This window comes from Merops nubicus, unplaced genomic scaffold, assembly GCF_000691845.1.
Source record: "Merops nubicus isolate BGI_N331 unplaced genomic scaffold, ASM69184v1 scaffold1635, whole genome shotgun sequence".
Taxonomy (NCBI): domain Eukaryota; kingdom Metazoa; phylum Chordata; class Aves; order Coraciiformes; family Meropidae; genus Merops; species Merops nubicus.
The window spans coordinates 1-21,149 of NW_008611488.1; the positions used below are offsets into that span (position 1 = coordinate 1).

At 40.4% G+C, this 21,149-nt stretch overlaps 1 protein-coding gene across 1 annotated transcript; it reads left to right on the forward strand.

Annotated features, from left to right (window-relative positions):
* Positions 1 to 1,930: 1,930 nt before the first annotated feature.
* Positions 1,931 to 21,149, forward strand: FAM13C (family with sequence similarity 13, member C; the record flags this gene model as incomplete). The annotated part of the gene is made up of 9 exons (XM_008941224.1): positions 1,931 to 2,141; positions 3,096 to 3,234; positions 4,895 to 4,976; positions 7,111 to 7,313; positions 12,820 to 12,903; positions 17,219 to 17,314; positions 18,483 to 18,682; positions 20,157 to 20,258; positions 20,990 to 21,149. Coding segments are annotated over 9 exons (1,241 nt in total), but the record flags the coding sequence as incomplete, so codon positions are not given.

The window sequence follows — 21,149 nt, forward strand, 5'->3', positions numbered from 1 at the left end:
TTTGACCTACAGAATATAAAGGACTTAAAGGAAAGATGCTTAAAAATAATAATCAACTACATTGTCTCATGTGAAAATTCTTTAAAAACTATAAGTCATGGTGCTGTTACAATAGATGAACTTATAGATAAAAAAGACAAATGCCACCTCATGACAGACCAAACTCTAATTCTACAATATGCAATTGAATTTTTTGTTGTCTGTAAAGCAAAAACAGATATAGCAAAAGTTGGATAGTGCCTGAGAAAATGGTATTTCAGGCCCTTGTAACTACAGTTTTTGAAATCAATTGCTGCTTTCTAAGAAGGACATCATTAAGAGCTGGTTTGTTCCCACCATCCCAATGCAGCAATAGGGTTTTGTAGCTTCAGTATCTGTTGGGAAGAGGTCATATAAAATGTACTGCAAATGCTCCATTAAAATTCTGAAAGAAATAGCCACCCCACTTACTAATGTCATGGCCCATGTACAAAGGAGACTAAGGGAAGAAGTGAAGGGGAAAGAGCTTTTCTAAACCTGTCCACTTTTCTGTAAATCCATGACAGTTTTTTTCTGCACTTTCAGACTTTCATTGAGTAAAATATCTCTGTGAAATGTATTAGAATGCATGCTATATTCCAAACCAAACACCGATTAGAAATAGTGTTCATGCTGCCTGGAAATAAAAAAAAAATAATTAAAAAATATTAATTTAAAGGCCATATATATATGTGGTCTTAGAGAGAAAAAATAACATAACTGGTGTAAAATATTATGTACTATGGAAAATGATGCAGGAGAATCAAAGACAGAGCACATTCTTTGCTTTAATGTATGTCAACAGTTTTATGGGGAAGAGCTTTTATAAATGTGGAGTTTCTCCCTAAAAGTATAATATGCTTTAAATCACAATCACATGATAGTAAAAATATTGGCTATGCTAGATCACCCCCACTGATTTCACTCCCCAAGAGTGTGGAAAAAAGATTCAATGGTACTTCCTGTTAATGTGCCCCAGTAGAGAAAAGGGAAGGTGAGCCCCTGGTCTTCCCTGGAAGCAGGCTCTGTAATGTGCTCATTATTTTCCATCTTATCCATAAACAGAATCTTCCTGTTAGTGTGCCCCAGTAGAGAAAAGGGAGGGTGAGCCCCTGGTATTCCCTAGAAGCAGGCTCTGTAATGTGCTCTTTATTTTCCATCTTATCCATAAACAGAATCAATGTGATGAGGTTCACCAATTCCTACTTTTTCAGTCCAAAAGAAATCATTCTGACTTCTAGCTTGACCTATATAAAACAAATTTCACCTTTTGAGGCACCTGAGGTCAGATTTCCTTTTATTGCCCAAGACAATATTAACATAGTATCATAAGCATCACTCCTCCAAGTAGCAGTCACTGCACACTACCTGGAATAGTACTGGTGGTGCTTGTTTTCATAGGGATATGTTACTTCAAACCTAAATTAAATTCTGCAGGGTACCACAAGTAACACTGGAGGGTCTTAGCATCAGGACATGTTATATTTCTGATCTGACTTTCTCTCGACCAGAGGGTTAAATGCTAAACCACAAAATTAAACTTGTTTTGTACATTCATCATCTTTTTCAGGAATGTGGCTTTCAAAAGCAAGCAAATCTATTAGAATGTAATTAATGACACTATTCTGGGAAACTCTCCATCTTACACTTCACAGTTTACAAACACACTCATCCACCTTCTCCTGTGTAACTCAGATATGTTTTATGTTAAGCCAGTAACTGTCCTTTCTGTTTTCTCACCCTCAGTATAATGTTCATCCTGCATGTGATACTTTGAACTATTTGCTGTTTACATTGAATACTTATGCTTTGAATACTTCTGTAAGTACAGATTCGTATTTACCTAGGTAGCGAAATATCTTGTCAGTGTCCACACCTTCTCAGTCCATATCAGTTGATGTTTTCTTTCCAGAGGCTGTGCCAGCCCACAGAGACTGGCAGAATGACACAGAGAGCAGCCCACAGGAACATCACTCCCTAGGGACCAGTCGGCTGCTGTATCACATAACGGATGGAGACAACCCTCTCCTGTCACCACGCTGCTCTATCTTTAGCCAAAGCCAGAGGTTCAATCTAGACACAGAGTCTGCCCCTTCTCCACCAAGTGCTCAACCTTTCATGATGTAAGAAAATATATTTTAAATAAGTTTTGTGCAATCCACAATTTTTGATTCTTCATCATTTTGTCCAGTTGCTGTTACATCATGAACAAGAATTTTTCATGTTATAGCATATTTTGAACATGGCAAATTTGCAATATCAGAAATAGGATCTAGCATTTTTCAGTAATAACAGTACAATGTTGTTTGAAGTATTTTTTCCTTATAGTCAGCAAGGACAGTTTTAAACATTAATTAGTAATTAGTCTGATGAGTGAACATAAGATAGAGAGCACTATTGAGGCATAATACTAAAAATTTCATCTGTAATAGAACTATGGCTTAAGTCATTCACTAAGTATGAGAGGGTCATAGAATATCTGAACAATCTGTATATGTGATGTCCAGAAACCAAGCTGTGAGTTCCAGACAGAAACCAAATTTCTTAAAAGCTTATATGCATAGCTATCAGCTGTATAAGAATAATAATCTGATCTATTAATTTGCAATTGTAAAACACCAGAAACTAAACTGCATTTCAAATAGTAATGTTTATTCAAGGTAATAAAAAACTCCTGGAGCTTACTTGTCCAAATCACATCATTACAGTCTCCTGTTACAGCTGGAAGATCTGTGAGATAAGATGTGGGTATTAAATGTAAATACTGGATCAGATTGTGACCGACTAGATTAAACTTTTGAAAAACATTCACAAATCCCACAACAATTAATTAAAAAGACAGAAAGAGAGAGAGAATGAAAGACAGATGGTGAACCCACTAGTATACCTTAGAGGGATACTTTCAAGTAAAAGCAATTATTTTATGCTTGCTTTGTAAAACTAAACTGTCTCTATCCTGTGGAAGAACCTAGCTGCAAATTCTGAGGTGCTAGGAAAGCATGAAGTGTACTTGAAATAAGAAACAGTCCATTACAGCCAGTTCTTTGATTCAGCTACTATGCTTCTGACTTTTCTAGGCCAAGAAGTTCTTCTACATGTAACTGTGAAGAGTGCAAAGAGCCACAAACAGTAGCACAACTTACCAAGCATCTTCAGAGTCTCAAGAGAAAAATTAGGAAGTATGAAGAAAAGTTTGAGCAAGAAAAAAAATACCTGGTAAGATAGCAATTGAAAAGACTAAGGGAAATACTACAAGAGGCAGGCAAGAATCCATGTCTATTTAAACTTCCACAAAACAGCTGGGGAAAGGGTATTTGTTGTAAAATGAAATAGGAAAATCATCAATAAGGGTATACCTTTTTATCATATTTCAGTGTACGCAGTAGTTCCGAAACTCTTAATTTACATTTTCTTTGGATTACTCTTTGGATTATTCTGGGCCCCTCAGTTCAAGAAGGACAGGGAGCTGCTGGAGAGAGTCCAGCGTAGGGCTACAAAGATGATGAGGGGAGTGGAGCATCTCCCTTATGAGGAAAGGCTGAGGGAGCTGGGTCTCTTTAGCCTGGAGAAAAGGAGACTGAGGGGTGACCTCATCAATGTTTACAAATACGAAAGGGGTGAGTGTCAGGAAGATGGAATTAAGCTTTTTTCAGTGATGACCTGTGATAGGACAAGGGGTAATGGGTGCAAATTGGAGCATCGGAGGTTCAAGGTGAATATCAGGAAAAATTTTTTTCCTGTGAGGGTGCCAGAGCACTGGAACAGGCTGCCCAGAGAGGTTGTGGAGTCTCCTGCACTGGAGTCATTCAAAACCCGCCTGGACGCCTTCCTGTGTGATGTACTCTGGGTGACCCTGCTCTGGCAGGGGGGTTGGACTGGATGATCTTTCGAGGTCCCTTCCAACCCCTAAGATTCTATGATTCTATGATACTATGATTACCTTTGCTGCAAAATACCTGTCTTCTAGATGTGTGAGAAGTGTGAATCAGTGAAACACAGATGACAGTCTTGTGAACCAAAATGATCCAAAAGATGACACGCTACTTACTTTGTAGGAGTAATTTACTCGGAAACTGTTGCTCTGCTCTGGAGGTTCCTTCATTCCAGTAGACTCCTGTAAACCTCCAAATCATAGCATGCAATAGAAGCTGGTGGCAGAAATGCCCCATGGTCATTATGTACTCTTAGGAGTACAATTTGATTCCTAAACAGCCATCACACTGTGACCACAAAAGAAATTATTTCAGAGGTTTAATTTAGCCAAACTGTTTTGCCGTTTAAGATATCTAAATTTTGAAGACCCGTTATAAATTGATTTTAATTTGGAGGCAATTTCTAAATGCAAAGAAAGAATTAATATAAAAAGCTTTTGTTGTTTATGGCTTTTGAAATCGCTCTGTTCCACAGGATTTTTTTCATTTGATTCATTAAGCAATTCAGCTGAACTTTTTTAAAGTGCTTTTCCCCAAGAGAGTTCCTGTCTTAAAGCTGTAAGGGCTCATCCATACAAGGGAAAGGGCACTTCAATTACCACTCTGGAAATCACTTTGGAACTTGACTGATGTTGGGTATTGGATCAGTCCTTTCGAAGCCACTGAGATTACTTATCCAATGAGTCAGGGACTTAAATAGTTTTTTTGGGGGGCTCAGAGGCAAAATACTCAGATCAATGTAGCACTGTGCCACAATGGGGTGAGGTAAGTCATGATAAATCAGCATCATGGTCAAGGCAAATGCTCTGCAGGACACTGGGATACAGTGCAGTTGGAACTATGGAGATTTTTTTAGCACACTATGTGTTGATAGGTTTTTATCCATTCAATTGCATAACTGTCAATTCCTTCTGGTTTATTCTTCCTTTTCTCTTTATATTCAGCCTTCACACGGTGACAAAACTTCCAATCCTGAAGTTCTGAAGTGGATGAATGATTTGGCCAGAGGTCGTAAGCAGCTCAAAGGTACACCATACCATCTTGTTTCACTTTTACTGAAGCTTTTGGAAGGATGAGTGTAGCTGGAATATTTTAAAGTTAGTTTTCTCACCTCAGTGCTCTGCTTATTTTTTGCAGTGCATGGCACTAAGTCTCCCAGTGATAGCAAGGATATGATGTGATATGACTTACCTTGGTTCCTGAAAGCAGGGATTAAAATTAGCCAGTTCAACCCTCATGGCAAAGCTAAAAAGGGGAAGGGGAGAAAAGATAACATCTCTCTCTCATCACTGTAAAAATCGATGCAAAAGGCAATGTTATTCTGAATGTTTTTATGAGTGTGTGAAATACAGAACTTCAAAGATAAGTGTCCTTGTAGTAGTACAAATATAGGTGCAAAATGGTTCTTTAGGATGAAGGCCACACAACCCTAAAGCTTTAATTTTTTGATCATAAAAACAGATCTTTCCCTGATATTAGAGTTGGTCTTGTGGGTAAAGCTTTGCCCTTGATGGTCTGCATATGACTCCATTAATGTCTGTGGGTGTATTGAGTGTTTGCCCTCAGGGAGAAGGTAGCCAAGCCTGATTTTTTAATTTATTTTTTTAAGGTTATTTATAATTAATCTAATTTTTTTAGGTTATTTATAATTAATCTATTTTTTTCCCATCATAAATGGATTCTTATTACTAATTCAACTGCAGCATTATCTTTCATCTCTGTTTTGGATAGAGTTAAGAAAGTAGGTTTAGAGGGTGTGATTATGTAAATAAAGAATCAGAAACTCAGCTTTCAGTAGATTTCTTCTGGACAGTTCCCCCTTAAATGCTATGCTGTGTGTACTATACTTTTTTTCCCCTTGAATAAATGTTCATTTATGCTACAAATTCAAGAAGGGCAAATGGCCAACCTACATAGTTAGCTTGCTGAAAATTCTCTCTTTGTCTCAACCATCACATCGGTTAGCCAGAGGGTCTAGTTTTCACAGATCAGCCTCATCTTCACACCCCAAGTGCCTCAATACATGAACACTTTTAATTTTATTATCTGAAATAATGACATCGTTTTTAAGTGAAGCAAGATTCATGAGGTTCATGAGACAGGTGCAATTGGAAAAACACCCAAGTACTCACAGGTCCTCCTTCAAGTTGAGGAAGCTTGTCCATCCTTACTAGCTCTATGAGTTTATTAAAACTTACTGGTTTTCCCTACCAGCCTGGCCTGTATCCTCAGGCTAGCACAGCTAAAAAAATTATGTTACTGTTTCTGCACAGATTTCAATAAATTTAACATATTTGGAGCCATCAATGTCCTACCTTGCCCAAGGTCCTTCACCAGCCAGGCATATGCCAGGAACAAAGCTGCTTTTACAGGAGCTAATTCAGACCTTAATTCAATTTCCTTCTTGCTCGGTGAAGGTCCCTAGAGCTCCAGAGTCTTTGGCTTGGTGTCAAACCAATACACTTACATACTGTATTGCATCCAGGCAGGGTGCTGACTGAGGAGCTAGGACACACTGTAACCTATATGGCTTCTGCTGCATTGCTCAGGTGCTCTTCTGCCAAGGGAAGTCATTTAAGCAAGGTGGCTGATCCTCTATGTGAGGACCAGCTCAGCAGCCTCTGGTGAGTGGAGCCTCTGGAAGGGAGAGTTATGGCTTAAATTGCACTAGAGGAGAGTGGGGTTGGCTAAGCAGCCCTGGAGTACCTGGATCCAGTAGCCTGGCAGCTGGCATGGTGGGCTCAGGGGCACAGCTTAGAGACCCCAGCCCCTCTCAGGAGAGGGCTTTGCTCTCTTCCTTGCTTGTGAAGCAGCACAGGAGGGCAGGCAGGCACAGCTGGGGGGAGAGTGGGGTGGGTGCCTGTGGAGGCACTGCCACTTCAGTCCTCACCTTTTGTGTTAAAGATGATCTTGGAGGAAAAAGAGAAGTACATATGTGCTGTAAGTTTCATTGGCCTGGACACTTCTCATCCCTTAACCATTGGATTTCCCTTTAACCAGCAAAAAGATGTTGGAGTGAAGCAGAGTTACTTTCTTACACAACTGTGGTATGATAACAATTGTATGCAAGAAGTAGGGATGGTGTTTTTCTTGCAGTGTCAGAGGAAATTTCTTTGAAATATTTCTAATCTATTTACTTGCCAAGTAATTTGCCTTTCAGACCTGAAACTCAGAATGTCAGAAGAGCAAAACTGTACCTCTAGAGCACCCCAAAGAAATGATCATTGTGAAAACACTAAAGAGGCTGGAACACAGGAGGCCACGAGCATGGAACCAGCTCCCTCAGTAGAAGAAACCATGGACAGTGTATTTAGAAGACTCAAGGAGAAAAGACAGCACTTTAACCTTCCTGAGACTATAAAGGTATTTAACAAGTGTGGCTGTTTCTTTCAGAGCTTGGTTATCCTAGACAGATACTAACCAGTGTGTAGCTGTCTCAGGGTATGCTGGTGCATGTGCATCCTGTGTCTTCTGGCACTGCAGTGCATTTTCCCTCCAAAAAGATGGGAGCACTAGTGCAGTTTTCTGAATTGATGTTTCTGTGAAGAGCTGCACATAAAAAAAGGTGTAGAAGCTTTTTTCAAAGAGCACTAAGTGCCTTTTGCTCAGAGATGCAGGTACAAAACCGTTGGCCAGGCAGTGCTGAAACCCGTGTCCTTGAGGCAGGAAGTGCATATCCCAGCATACAGAAGATGGTGACAGCAAAAGCTCTCTTATCTTGAGTCCACAGAAACTGTGTGACTAAAATTGTTCCTGAAGTTATTTTGACAATAAACCTTTCATCTGAGAAAGGCTGGGAGCCTCTGCCCAGCTGATAGCACTGCACTGAGATCACATGGACAGCACAACCATCCAGACTGCTTTGCTTTTCTGAGCTTATATGTGTACTTGTGCTGATACAGCCTCTGCTCTTCCATGTTCTTTAAATGTAGGAGCAATATTCCAAGAAACGTGCTTGCTTGGCTGGGAAATCTATTTTTGAACTAGTGTATATTTTAAAATTCTGCTGTATCTTCACACTACTGGCACTATAGGCTCTGGCTAATGCTGTTGTTCTGCAATACTTACTTATTGTCCATAAAAATACATTTTTTTTAAAACTATTTTTTTTTGCTGTCAAATGATGTTGCTATTCATAGAATAGAATCATTCCTGATGCCATACAGCCAAGCAAGACATTAAATTCTCTCCTCAAAGGTACCTAATAATCAAAGTGTTGACAGCAACGTTTTATACTCTGGCTGATGAATGAAAAAGAAGAGAGGGTCAGGGGGACAAGGAGGAATGAAGAAGAACTAAATGCTAAACTATGCAAGAACCAAGAAATTATTCTGGGTGGATTTCAGTAGTGGAAGTACCCAGCAGAGATAATTTTTAATTTTTTTTGTTTTGCTTCTAATTTTGGTTCTTAAACAACTTTTTACTGTATGAAAACCAGAACTGAGCATACCAATGCCATGCTGGTCACATCTTGAGCTCTGCATATATGACTGACTTTTTAATACTTTCTTTTTATAAATGTGCATACATGACTGATTTTTTAATTGTTTCTTTTTTTATATAAACTACTATTACCTGCTATTTTATTAGCAGTAAACTTTTAAAAACCTGGAATGGACAAAAGTGTTTCATAACCAGAACTCATTTGTTGGAAAACAAAAGATGACAGCAAAACCGTGCTGTGATGTAAATATCCTACAATCCCAACAGTGCAGACTGTATGATATTTCCAGTTAGTTATTTTTTATTATGCAAAAAGCAAGATAAAATGACACCAAAACAGATGTTAGTGAGGAATCCTGTCTGAACAAACTCTCTTAAAAAAGTAGGTTGGGTGTTGGTCTCTGTCCCACTCATTCTTTGTTTGGCTGGACTTCTCATTTGCTAAGAAAGAACCTCCTAAATCTGTGCAATGGAAGTGCTGGCTTGAATTATTCTCACAGAGAATTATGTAATACAAATTAAATGTTTGCACAAGTCAATATTTTCACTTTTTTTTTCATAGTGTTCTTATTTATTTTCTTGTATTCTGGTAAAGAGAACTTGTGTTGAAAGAACTATGAGTTAGCAAAGTGTATGAAAATAGTTATATGAAACTGCCATGGAACAGAGGCTTGAAAAGGAATAATATCAAGTAAAATTGATCTAATGATCTATTTCAAAATTATTTATTTTAGTAGGTCCTTAAGCATAACATTAGAATTATTGGGTTTTGATTATGAGTCACCCTGGACTTCTGGGAGAGAATGTGGTTTATAGCAGCAATGATGAGAAATGAATTAAAAATGCCTGCTGGTTACAGCTAAGATCATAGAATCATAGAATCCTTTAGGTTGGAAGGGACCTCCAAGATCATCAAGTCCAACCCTTGAGCCATTAGGCTCTAAAGTCCTCTGCTAAAACAGATCAGAATCTGTCAGGGTTGGAAGGGACCACAAGGATCCCCCAGTTCCAACCCCTCTGCCATGAGCAGGGACACCTCCCACTAGATCAGGCTGCCCAGAGCCTCCTCCAGCCTGGCCTTAAAGACTTCACTTCACCCACATGGAGCTTTGGTGTTATGGTAGAAATTTCATATGTGCACCGTTTTATTTTTATATAACATTTAGATCCTGTATCAGAATCTGAGCTAGACTAGCAGTAAACTAATAACAGCTAAATGTTTCCTTTTTCAAGATATAGATATCTGGGGCAAGGATAGTGTTTCTATGAAAGCCTGCCAAGTTCTTCCCTCTAGTTCAGCTGTGGAAAGCTTCCAAGACGATGCTGAAATGCAAATGAGAGAATGTGTGTCCTTAAGAGAGGTGTAGAGTAAAATCCTGAAGCACTCAGTATGTCTAAAGAGGACTAACCACAAGACCTGAATATGAATATGTGGTTTTCAGTATAAAATACCCCTTGTGCAAAAAAGCCTGTGAGGGAAGTTAGCAAATGAGAAGTCATAGAGAAAATGTGGTCTGGCCTGAGAATGGTTCAGTAATCCAAAAGTGGATAACTGCTTGTTACTGTTTGTGCCTCTAGCTCCTTGTGTTGGGAGGTAGTGATTTATTTAGAAGTTCACCTCATTTTTAGGCACAAGACTTTACCAAAAAAAAACCAAAAAAAAAATTAAGACCATGAATGTAGGAGTTCAGGAACCAAAAGGTAAGTAGATATAATTGGCTAGTGAGGAATTCAATTGTGTTCAGTGGTTTTTATGCCTTTGTCCAAGTTAGAAAATCCAGCTACTACTTTAGCTGTACATGTAATCTCCTTTTCTTTATATGCCACAGACAACTTCTGCCTTATGTTTGAACATTTGCAGTCTGTCCTCCAAGGCTTTTCTCAGACTGGTTCCCTTTATATATATATATCTCTATCTGTCCTTTCATTATTGACTTGCTTCAGTTCATCTTTTGTTTAGCTATGAAGCAGTGGCTGTATTTAATTAGCATTGAATCTCATGCTGCTGTAAGCAGCCTAAAGCCCTAAGATGTCTCAGACTATTTGGTGTTTTGTGATTCCACCTGCCTTCTCTGATTTTGAAATTACCAACCATTTCAAACTTAGCTGAATACAAACCCATCTTGAGATTGCTAATAAAATGAGCTAATGAAATAGGCCCAGATGCTAAACCCTCTTGAGACTGTTTCTCATGTGTAAAGTCAATATTAATGATCACCCCTTGTTTCCTCCTAACCATCCAGCTGCGCCAGGCTTAATAGTGTTTGAAAGAATTAACCTTGTATCTATTGCAGAACAAGCAATAAATAAACAAATTAACTACTTTATAATACCCCTGCATTCCAGTTAGCAGCTCTTCTCTAAACAGGAATGAGAGAGAATTTTGGAATGATTAACTCATGTAGACCTGTAAGACAAAATGTGGTTAATGGTTCTGCACTATTTTTGCATTTAGTCAACAGGAGCAAAACCTTTTTTGCTTGCTGAAGTTAGTAGCAATGCCTTCCTCTGATATTAGAAGAGCATTACATCTTCAGGGATGGATATAAAAATACCTCTCTGACTTGTCAATAAAAAATCCTCATCATTGACCTCCTGCAGAAAGGAACACTGTTCTCTGCCCTTGCCCAACCAAACTCCATCCTTCTTTATGGTCCTTTATTGTGGCGTTTGAGATCTCCTCCAAACACCTGGTCCCAATTCAGACAGACCTACTGTGATCTGGCAGAGAAATGTGGAAAACAACTTTAGCTTCACGTGCTTCTTACTGTTCTCAGCCAGCTAAAAATATGCAAGTTCAAGAGCAGATCTTCTTAGGAAGGGGAGAGAAGGAGAGAAACACCAATTAAATTGTGTGCTTCATGCAGCAAACATAGAGCAGTACATCCCCAATATTGACCAATTGCACTGCTGAAATATCAGCATTCTTCTTTGTGGTACCAGGGATGCATGTTGTGATATCTGAACAGAAATAAACTGCTAGTGGTAGATGTTCAGCCCAGCAGAGCAAAAACTGGGACTGAGGAAGAAAACCCACATCCCTCCCCACCATTCTGAAAGGGCAGCACTTTCTGCCACTTCCCCATAGTGGTTCTAGAGATGTGTGCTGGCCAGCTGTGACTTCTGCAGGCTGTTCTTCCATTTCATTTTAGAGAGGGCACCTTTCACTAGTATATTCAGCATTTATGGTGTGTTCACCATGGTATCACAGTGACTGGATATTTAGAGGTTTCATTTTGAATCTGTCATGCCACTAAATGGGTTGTGTTTGCATAGCTGAAGCTTTCTCCATCCCTTATGAACCAAGGCAATCTATTTATCTTTCTTGAGGAATAATTGAAAAGTTGAGGAATGTCTGTGCATTTTTGCATTTTTCTGAGTATTTAGTCTAAAATGGTGGTTGTTCTCATCTGGTACAGCTAAGTCTTAATTTATATTGGGGAATATTATCTATGATTTATGAACTGATCTGGCAAATAGAAATTAATAACACACATATCTCATTAAATTGATTTCTCCCTAGGATGGATAAGAAAAATAGTTTAGAGTTTCAGTTACAAATATTCATAAATGTTAGCTAAATATTGGAAAATGTTCTAGGAAAGCACTGCACTGTTATCTGTGGGACCTCAATGCCAGCACCTTAAATACTGCAGTCATCTTCTGTGGGCTTGCCTTTCCAAAATTCACCTGATGAGATACCCTTCATGTGCACGGAATTTGGCTTTGATATTCAAGCAAAAACCTCTGCTTCTTCAGGCTTCCTGTCAGCCAGCATTCCCAGAAGAACTTTTCAGATGCAGGCTCTGATCAAGCACACAAAGATACTTGCCTTATTGACTAAGGCCACAGTTTGAACCCTTGGAAACTTTCCAGATAAGGATGCAGTGTTCTGTCAATAGCCTGATGCTGCTTCCTGAATTTAAGCTTCTTCAATAGCTTTTGTAGAATAGTAATTGTGGAAAAAATGTCAAGGCAATCAAGGATTAGATCTTTATACAGTGACAGTTAAGAAAAATGAGATTCTGGCTTTTCAGTATGTATTCACTCATGCATCTTTCTCCAGAAACAGTGCAGGATCTGGCCCCAAAGACTCCACTTTGGCCAGACAAAGTAAATATATTCTGCTGATAAAGGCCTAACCTAAAGCTTGCTCTGGTCTGTAGAAGTATCTCCATAACTCTCATAGCTTTATGTTAGGCCTTGGGGCAGTAACACATACATGGACTCACTTAAAACTTCAGTCATGTAAATTTGGACTCTCTTCTTGCTAAGTTAACACCAAGTCCCCATTGACTTCAGTGTGGGAGAAACAGAATTAATTATTAATGTTTGTCTGGGGAGAATAGATTAAAAAAGAGATACGTACCTGTACCCTTGTCATGAAATCCTGACTCATCATCTTATAAATAACTTTTTTAAATAGGATATGACAAAAAAGCAAATGGCATTGGAAAAAATCAGTCTTCAGAAATGTCTGCTATATTTTGAGAGTATTCATGGACAACCTGTAAGTATACCATGGAATGATAGGTAAATTAAAAATTATCTACTTTCTCTAACAAATGTTTTTGGACTCATATTAAATATATTTAGGTGAATTTTACACATTGAACATAATTTTAGTTATTTCAAAATGATCTTCAGGTATAAAAGTTATTGCCTGATATTGATGAATTTGGTTTCTATTTTTAAAAAAATAAAACAAAAATACAAGTTTCTACTAGCCCTGTATTTCTTCTCATGGTTGGAAGTTGCAGGTTTTGATGATAAAGGTGGAAGATCATACATCCACAGCAGACCTGGCTCATGCCTACTGTAGCTCTGCTATGGCATGTGAAAGGTTAGAATCCTTAGCAGCTGAGAAGGGCACCATCTGAGACATGAACTGCAAAGATGCCATGACCTGTCACCTGTGCTTTCCTTTAGCTCACAGCAGCACTTAAAATTATCAAAATTATTTCAAGGGACTCCATTGCCAAATGCAGGTACAAAACAAAAAATTGCCACCGTTGGCAAGATGATGATTTGAAAATTTGTCTATATGCAGCTGAGGAATTCCTGTTTGATGTCTTATGTCTGTATTCTTATGACTGTCTCTTTCTGACTAGTAGAGGAAAGACTTGTGGTAGAGGGAAAGGTGAGTGGTACTAGCATGTGTCCAAAAATATGCCAGATGTGAACATTACTATGATCTGAATCTGATTTCTCTGCATCTTGGATAAAATAAATTTTATCCTTCATGTTTGGGCTTGGAATGAGGGCTGAGGGATGGAGAGAATACATAGGAAAGGTATGAATAAATTATGTTTCCTGAGAGGGAGAACAAAGAAGAAATCAAGTTATTAGTGCTATGTGGCAGTGAAAAGACTCAAAACCAGAAAAGGGAAGGCTTTGTAGCGTGGAGTTCAGGGGGAGTGTTTATTCCAAGGCTGAAGCAACTCTACAACCAGCTAAGAAAGAGGATGTTAACTGCATAAGGGAAGAGGTGCTCAGTGATACTAAGCTGCCATGAGGGAGTCTTAAGTATGCCAAACAGCTCTGACTTAAGGTCACAGAAAGCTCAGGGACAATCAAGAATTTAAAGCAGGGAAATGGAAGCTAGGCAAGATTTTTACATCTTCTTTTGGTGTTGAAAATAAACAAGTAACCTGGAGATGATTTGCACAGTTTGAGTTGCATGATCAAATAATCACATCTCTTAGAGAAGGAAATGTTAATGGTTGTGTCTGTATCATGCCTTTTCCTGAGGGACAGGGGTGAAACCTCTGCATGCACCCTGGGCACCAAGAACACCTGGAGAGCAAGGCCTAAGCTCAGTGACAAGCACAGACCCTGTGCCCAGTTCAGAGCAGGAGGTGCCCAGGGAAGAGAGATCTGCTGGGGACACACACAGTTTGTAAAAGCCAGGGAGTAAGGACTTGGAGAAGGCAAATCAGTGACTGTGCAGGAAAAGCCACTTTGGTGAGGTTAACTAATAAAACAGGTGCCTCTCTGCTATCCAAGAGGTGTCCCAGTGGAGAGAAGGGGTTTTCACAACACTTGAAGAGGTTAAACTGAATGGAGTGTGCTGGGATTTCAAGAAAATACTCAGAAATTTAGCCTATCATGCAGAAACTTCTGTGGCTTGTTGTGGGGTCTGTTTGTTTTGAGTAAATAGCAACATTCAGTCCTAGACAATGTGACAGTCACTATAAAAACCTCCTTTGGGAGTACAAAGAGGGAATCCATCAGAAAAGATTATCAAGTTTCTACATATTCAGAGCAGTATGACTACAGCAGCCTTGACAGACAGCAGAGCAGGCTGGTGACAATGTCTGCCCTGCCAATTTACAATGTGGATGAGCACCATCTTCTTCCAGACTTATCTGAGCAGTGTCAGACAGAGGAGGAACTGAGTACTGCATCCAGTTCTGGAGCCCCCAGGACAAGAGGGACGTGGAGCTGCTGGAGCGTGTCCAGAGAAGGGCCACGAGAATGATCCGAGGGCTGGAGCAGCTCTGCTGTGAGGACAGACTGAGAGAGTTGGGGCTGTTCAGTCTGGAGAAGAGAAGGCTCCCAGGGGACCTTCTTGTGGCCTTCCAGTATCTTAGGGGGGCCTACAAGAAAGCTGGGGAGGGACTTTTTAGGCTATCGAGTGACAACCGGACTAGGGGGAATGGGGCAAAGCTGGCAGTGGGCAGATTCAGGCTGGATGTGAGGAAGAAGTTCTTCCCCAGGAGAGTGGTGAGACCCTGGCATGGGTTGCCCAGGGAGGTGGTTGAGGCCCCATCCCTGGGGGTCTTTAAGGCCAGGCTGGAGGAGGCTCTGGGCAGCCTGATCTAGTGGGAGGTGTCCCTGCTCATGGCAGAGGGGTTGGAACTGGGGGATCCTTGTGGTCCCTTCCAACCCTGACAGATTCTGATCTGTTTTAGCAGAGGACTTAGTAGTGCTGGCTTGATGGTTGAACTTGAAGATCTTAAAGGTCCCTTCCAACCTAAAGGATTCTGATTCTATGACTAGACTTAAACCAGAAGATGGTCTATTCTGGATTGTTTGGCATTTTCTGAAGCTCTTATGTGTTGCAATCCAATGGGATGTGGGCAAGTCTGGGGCAGAGAAATGGACTAGTTGGGATAGGCAAGCCCTGACATTCCACAGTGATGCATGCCTCTAGAAATAGTCCCCAACTACTCCATCAGCCAGACATGCGGTGTCATCAACCTCCATTTCTCTACTGTCACCCTTACTCCTGCTCACTTGCTTGATATAGAATGATATCATCATTAACCAGGCAGATCAGCAGCCAAACTCCTCCTTCAGCTACCACATCACACACCAGAGATCCAAAGTGCCAGACAACCAGAGAGGAACAAGTCAATGCACTCACCCACCACAGTGGGCATGAAGAAGGGAGCAAGCCAGGCAAGGAGCCAAGCATGGGCAATGGTAGCAGCTAGGCCACAAGCCCAGTTATATGTAGCAGGGGCTCAGAGACAGCTTCACATTCTGGCCCTGACATCCTGGGAACTCCACTTGCTATGAAGTCATGGAGCTCTTCTGATAGCCAGAATCCTCACACAGCACATACACCACAAAAACAAACCTCCCAACTGCACTGCAGGCAGAGTCAGCTCTTGTAGAGGTGCCTTCTAGCCTCACCTCCAAGCTAATGTGGAAGGTGGGGTGCACCTGGTGGTGATGTCCTCATCAGTTCCCACCCAAGGCTGGCCAGGTCCTGGGTGAAAACCAGTCAGCAGGGTCTTGTCTGGTTGTGGATGTCATCCATATGGCAACCCTCAATCAGGGCTGGACGTTTTAACCCAGCACTACAACAGATATTTGTGCTTCTGAGCCACTTTGGATGACTGTCCACAGGATCAGACAGCCTGTGTCGCTCCAGAGCTGCCGTGTGCTCACTCAGCTGAGCTGTGTAGCTGGGCTTCAGCACAGTGGTGCAGGTGCCATGCTGGAAGATGTTGTACCCCAGGGGTGCTGATAGGCATGTGAGCTGAGGAGCAGAAGCTGTTGGTGGACTAGTTTGCAAATGACTCTGTGCTGACATTTAATGACTGAGGAACATATTGTTTTTCTGGTTGGTTTGATGGTTTTCTTGTGGGATTTACTCTTTTTTTCCTTCAATACAGTAAGTCAGGCTACTGCACAGCTAATTTCCATAAGGTTTAGTTTTGTGTTTACAAATACTTGTTGCTTTTCATACCTTAATATCAGCCTTAATACCTGACCTGAAATAATATTCTTCTCCAAATGAATGTTCCTGGTGCCCACATAAGAGCAAGAACAAACTAAAGGAGCAGATGGTTCATGCTGGTGGTGGAAGGCAGTTCCAGTGTGGGATGCTCACAACCATTCTGCACGGGCTGGCTGCTCTCACTGAGCCTGTTCAGCTGGATTCTCAGTGCTCTCCATCCTGCTGAGTGTATTGTCCTGGGCAGAAGGTCACTTACTGCTGCTAGCCTGTTGCCATTGTCATGGTAAAGTGTGCTAGCTACCAACTCAAGGTGCAGTAAAGACATATCTTAACTCTTACAACCCTAGCAGCATCTTCAGAAAGAGACAGAGAATAGTTTACCCTCTGCCTGCATGGTGTGGCTCAAGGAAGTGAGGAATCCACATTGGCTATTTTCCATCAGAAAACAGACTCCTGTTTTCCTTTTTAGACATTGCATGGGCTAAACTACAGTTCCAATGGAATTTCTAGGGAAGCAAAGCACACATCAGGTCATATTCTTACCTTCCTCAGCTTTACAGAGGGAAATGAGAAATTTCTTTATTTTTTTTTTTTTTAATTTGAAGGAATATATTTTATTATGATTTCTCTTTAGGTAACTAAGCAAGAAAAGGGTCTCATGAAACCCCTTTATGACAGATACAGAATTATCAAGAAACTTCTTGCAACTCCATCTTTGATCACAACAATTGTAAGTTGGAAAGAATTCATGTGCATGGTCAAGAAGACACATTAAATGTTGTGTTTGATTTGTACCTGTATGTCAGTTTGGCAGCAATAGAACTAGTGGTATTTGAAGAATTGGTTAATACAGGTTCAAATAGTTCAAATAGAGCAAATTCTCTGTAAAATTCAGATTCTAAGCATACCAGAGGCTGCAGTAGAGTACAGCAGCAGCTTTTGAAGAAATCACCACACTTCAATGACTGGTAAGAGATCAAAGGCTGGCATTAGTTTTCTATTACTCCTAGCATATGCAACACAGAATGAAACCTCCCTCTTCCCATGCTGCTGTCACTGTACCCAGCTTCTGCATTTGCCTGACAATGCTTTTATCAAGCATGTAGAACAGAAATGCCAGTTTTTCTGTAGTACAGAATCTGGCTATTTGGAAGTTCATTAGCGTGTCTCTATCAAAAATACAAATCTAAAACTAATTGTGGCTGGATTGATTTTTAAAATTATGAACTATTGTCTTGTTAGATGACAGCAGAGCTTTAGATTTCTTTGAAAAATGCCAATCTTTGTACACATGCACCCAGATATTATATTTTAAAATTTCACTGAGGTTTCCCTTGTGTTACTCCTTAGGAGCTTTGCTCCATGGAGTTTTAATGTTTAAGTCTTAGTGTCAAAAGCTCAACTTTCCTTCTGAGGATGAAGGAATGTGAGAAAGACAGCAGCATCACTCTATTTTGGCAGTTAACATTTGTAGCTATAAAACTGTAGCATCTCTACCTCCAACTCTTGATAAAGTCAGAATTTCTGTACATATATAAGTAGTAGATGGTATATAAGATGAGTGCAAGTTCCAGCAAGACTGCACTGCTTATATAAATACAGAATGTTCTTTAAATCTTTGCTGCTTATAAAGGCTTTTGAGTAAACAGAAGTAAATGCTGGAGATACTTAGAAGCAATAAGTCTGTTTAGTCATGGTGGACAATACACAGGAGCTTCTTGAGCCCCACATGACCCTCCATGAACAGTCTCCAGTAGAGCTGGGTGAAACTTTCAGGGTATGTGTAATCTCTTTCAGTTAATACATGCAGGAAGTGAGAACCTAATTCTTTACATTGTCATGCTATTAATTGCTAGTGTTGTGAACAATTGGTTTAAAAATGCTGCACATTTTACAAGCAGGAGGAGGAAGACTCAGATGAAGACCATTCTCAAAGCAGCCATGAGTTATCATCTGGTCCAATATCTTGCCTCCCTGTCGACGAGCACCTGTGTTACTCTCAGGAGGAGAGTGAGCCTGCCTACGTTTCACCTCTGGATGAAAAGAAAGTTTTCAGGCAAACAGCCTTGTCTATGTCCAATTTACATGAGGCAACAATGTAAGTTGTTTGGTTTTTTAATGGTTTGAAATATTTTGTGTAGACTTTGTAAATGAAACACGTTCCATGCTTATTGCATGGGAATATTCTATACCTAATCTAAGAAGTGATTCAATGTTTTCTTCTGGGAAAGAAGAGGCAGAAGATAGATAGTTGGTTTTTTGGCAGCACACCTGTAGTTTGAGTTGTTTAAACAACTTTGTGTCAAGTCCATGAAGAGACAGGTAAAGGAATGTAAGCAAATACAACAAATAACTACATATATGGAGGGGTAGTTATTACCTAATAAAGATATGTGGGCCTACCCATAACTGCTGCAATATTTTTAGATATCTAACTACTTACATTCTTCCAAAGCAGTCATAAAACAAAGCACAGTTTGGGCAAGCAGGATAGTCTGCTCCTGTGTGTGTGTGTTCTGGGACTGATTGTGTGAGTGATGTAAATAAAACAGACACATGAGACACACAAACAGCAGCAGGTGAGCTGAGTAAAGGATTCCACAACACATGGTTGGCAGTTGAATGTGTGTAAAATTGATTTCTTCCTTGAATAAGAAAAATTGTTAGTGTCTGGATGCCCAGAAAACTTAACACTACCTTCCTGCCCTCTGTTATAAAACCAAAATAAATGCCTCCTTCTGCTTTGTAGCTAAGAATTTCAGGTTGCATGAGACAACAAATCTTAAGATGCACTTGTGCTGTTATTCCTCAGCCCTGAAACCTGCTGAAGAACATGCCTTCCAGGAACAGACGTGGCCTCAGAGCTTGTGGCATGGTCTCTTGTGTTTTGATTGGGAGCTCTTAGAAATTAAATTGACTATACCAAAATTGAGAATAAACAAAAATGTGTTGTTGTTCTATGCAACTGAACTAGTGTGCAATAGCTGGCTCACAGATGCTGTGAAGATATTTTGTGCGTTTTGTTATTATGGGAAACCAAGCCAAACCAAACCAACTGTCTATGCCATAGCTGAATTCTTCCTCTTCTTAAAAACCTTATTCTCCAAATACCAGCCAAGCTGTTGATTCTGGGTACCACTGGCATTTCCACTGCATCATAGTAATGGTTGGTAACAGCTGCTTTTGGGATTAGGGCATGGATGTGGACAGAGCTGCAAAGCATCTCCTGTGAGGTGCCGAGTCCTGTCGACGTCATTAATTCCAGACAGAATTAAGACCAGTAGCAAGACTCAATCCTGAAAGCTTTTGCTCCCATGCTGTCCATAGAGTCTCTGCCTTCACTTTATTAGAAGAGTGAGACTACATGTAACAGGGCAGGAGCACAACTGTTTATGGCATGTGGTGCTACAGCCAGTCACACCATCATTGAAGAGATGTGGTGGAATGTCTTGGGATCCTGAAATCAGTGCCTGCCGTGGCTCACAGCAGCAGGTTGCTTATTACCCAGAGCCACAACTTTTACAATAGTTCCAAGTACCTGGGACTTTCATGTTCTTGTCTCTGTCTTACAGGCCTGTCCTGCTTGAACATCTCAGAGAAACGAGAGCGGATAAGAAAAGGCTTCGCAGAGCTCTGAGGGAGTTTGAGGAACAGTTCTATAAACAGACAGGAAGGTAAATATCCAGCTCACCAAAGCCCTTGTCTTCTCTCCTCTGGGCTCCTATGCAGATGTGTTTGTTTCTGCTAGGGTGGGTACTCTTAGATGAGAAGGCCAAGGAAGCTGCAGCTCAGGACTGGAAGATACCATGGAGGTGCCTGGTCTCTGTGGAGATATCCAGGTCCCTGCTTAGTTCCTTCTGGATATGGGCACCATTGAGGGCAGTCTGGATTTGGGGTTTTTCCAGGACGTCTGCAATGGCTGCCAAAGAGTGTTTTGGAGGATGTCAGTCTGTGGAGATGACACTTTGGCAGCTGGATCATTTTTAAAAGGCCAGATTTAAAAACAGAAGCCTCCGTTCCATTCCCCCATAGATAAATACTGGTTACTTTTCACTCTTTATCTTCCTCCCTTCATCTAGCAAACTTATTTGCTGAAAACTGAGGGGGATATGGGCATGTAGTATTCTGGTAACCATTTCCAAGGTACCACCTAAGAACTGCTCTGCATATTTGGGAATGAAGGAGTTATGCTTGCATAGCTGACAAGAGAGAAAATTACCTGGCAGATGAAAATTCAGTATTTTAAACGCTATTATTTAATTTCTGTCTGGTAGAGCTTTTTGGTCCTGTCATCCTCTGTCACCTCAGTTAGGAAAAATCCTCATAAGTTGTTGCAGAATTAATTTTAAGGACTGTTTCTCCTCTTATGCATAAAAGTGATTGCACATTTATTTACTTTTCATAGGAGTCCTCAGAAAGAAGATCGGGTGCCCATGGCTGAGGAATACTCCGAATACAAGCACACAAAAGCCAAAATCAGGCTCTTGGAGGTTCTCATCAGTAAGCATGATATTTCCAAAACAATCTGAAGCAAATGCAACGCTGTGATTTTTTTTTTTCTCTAG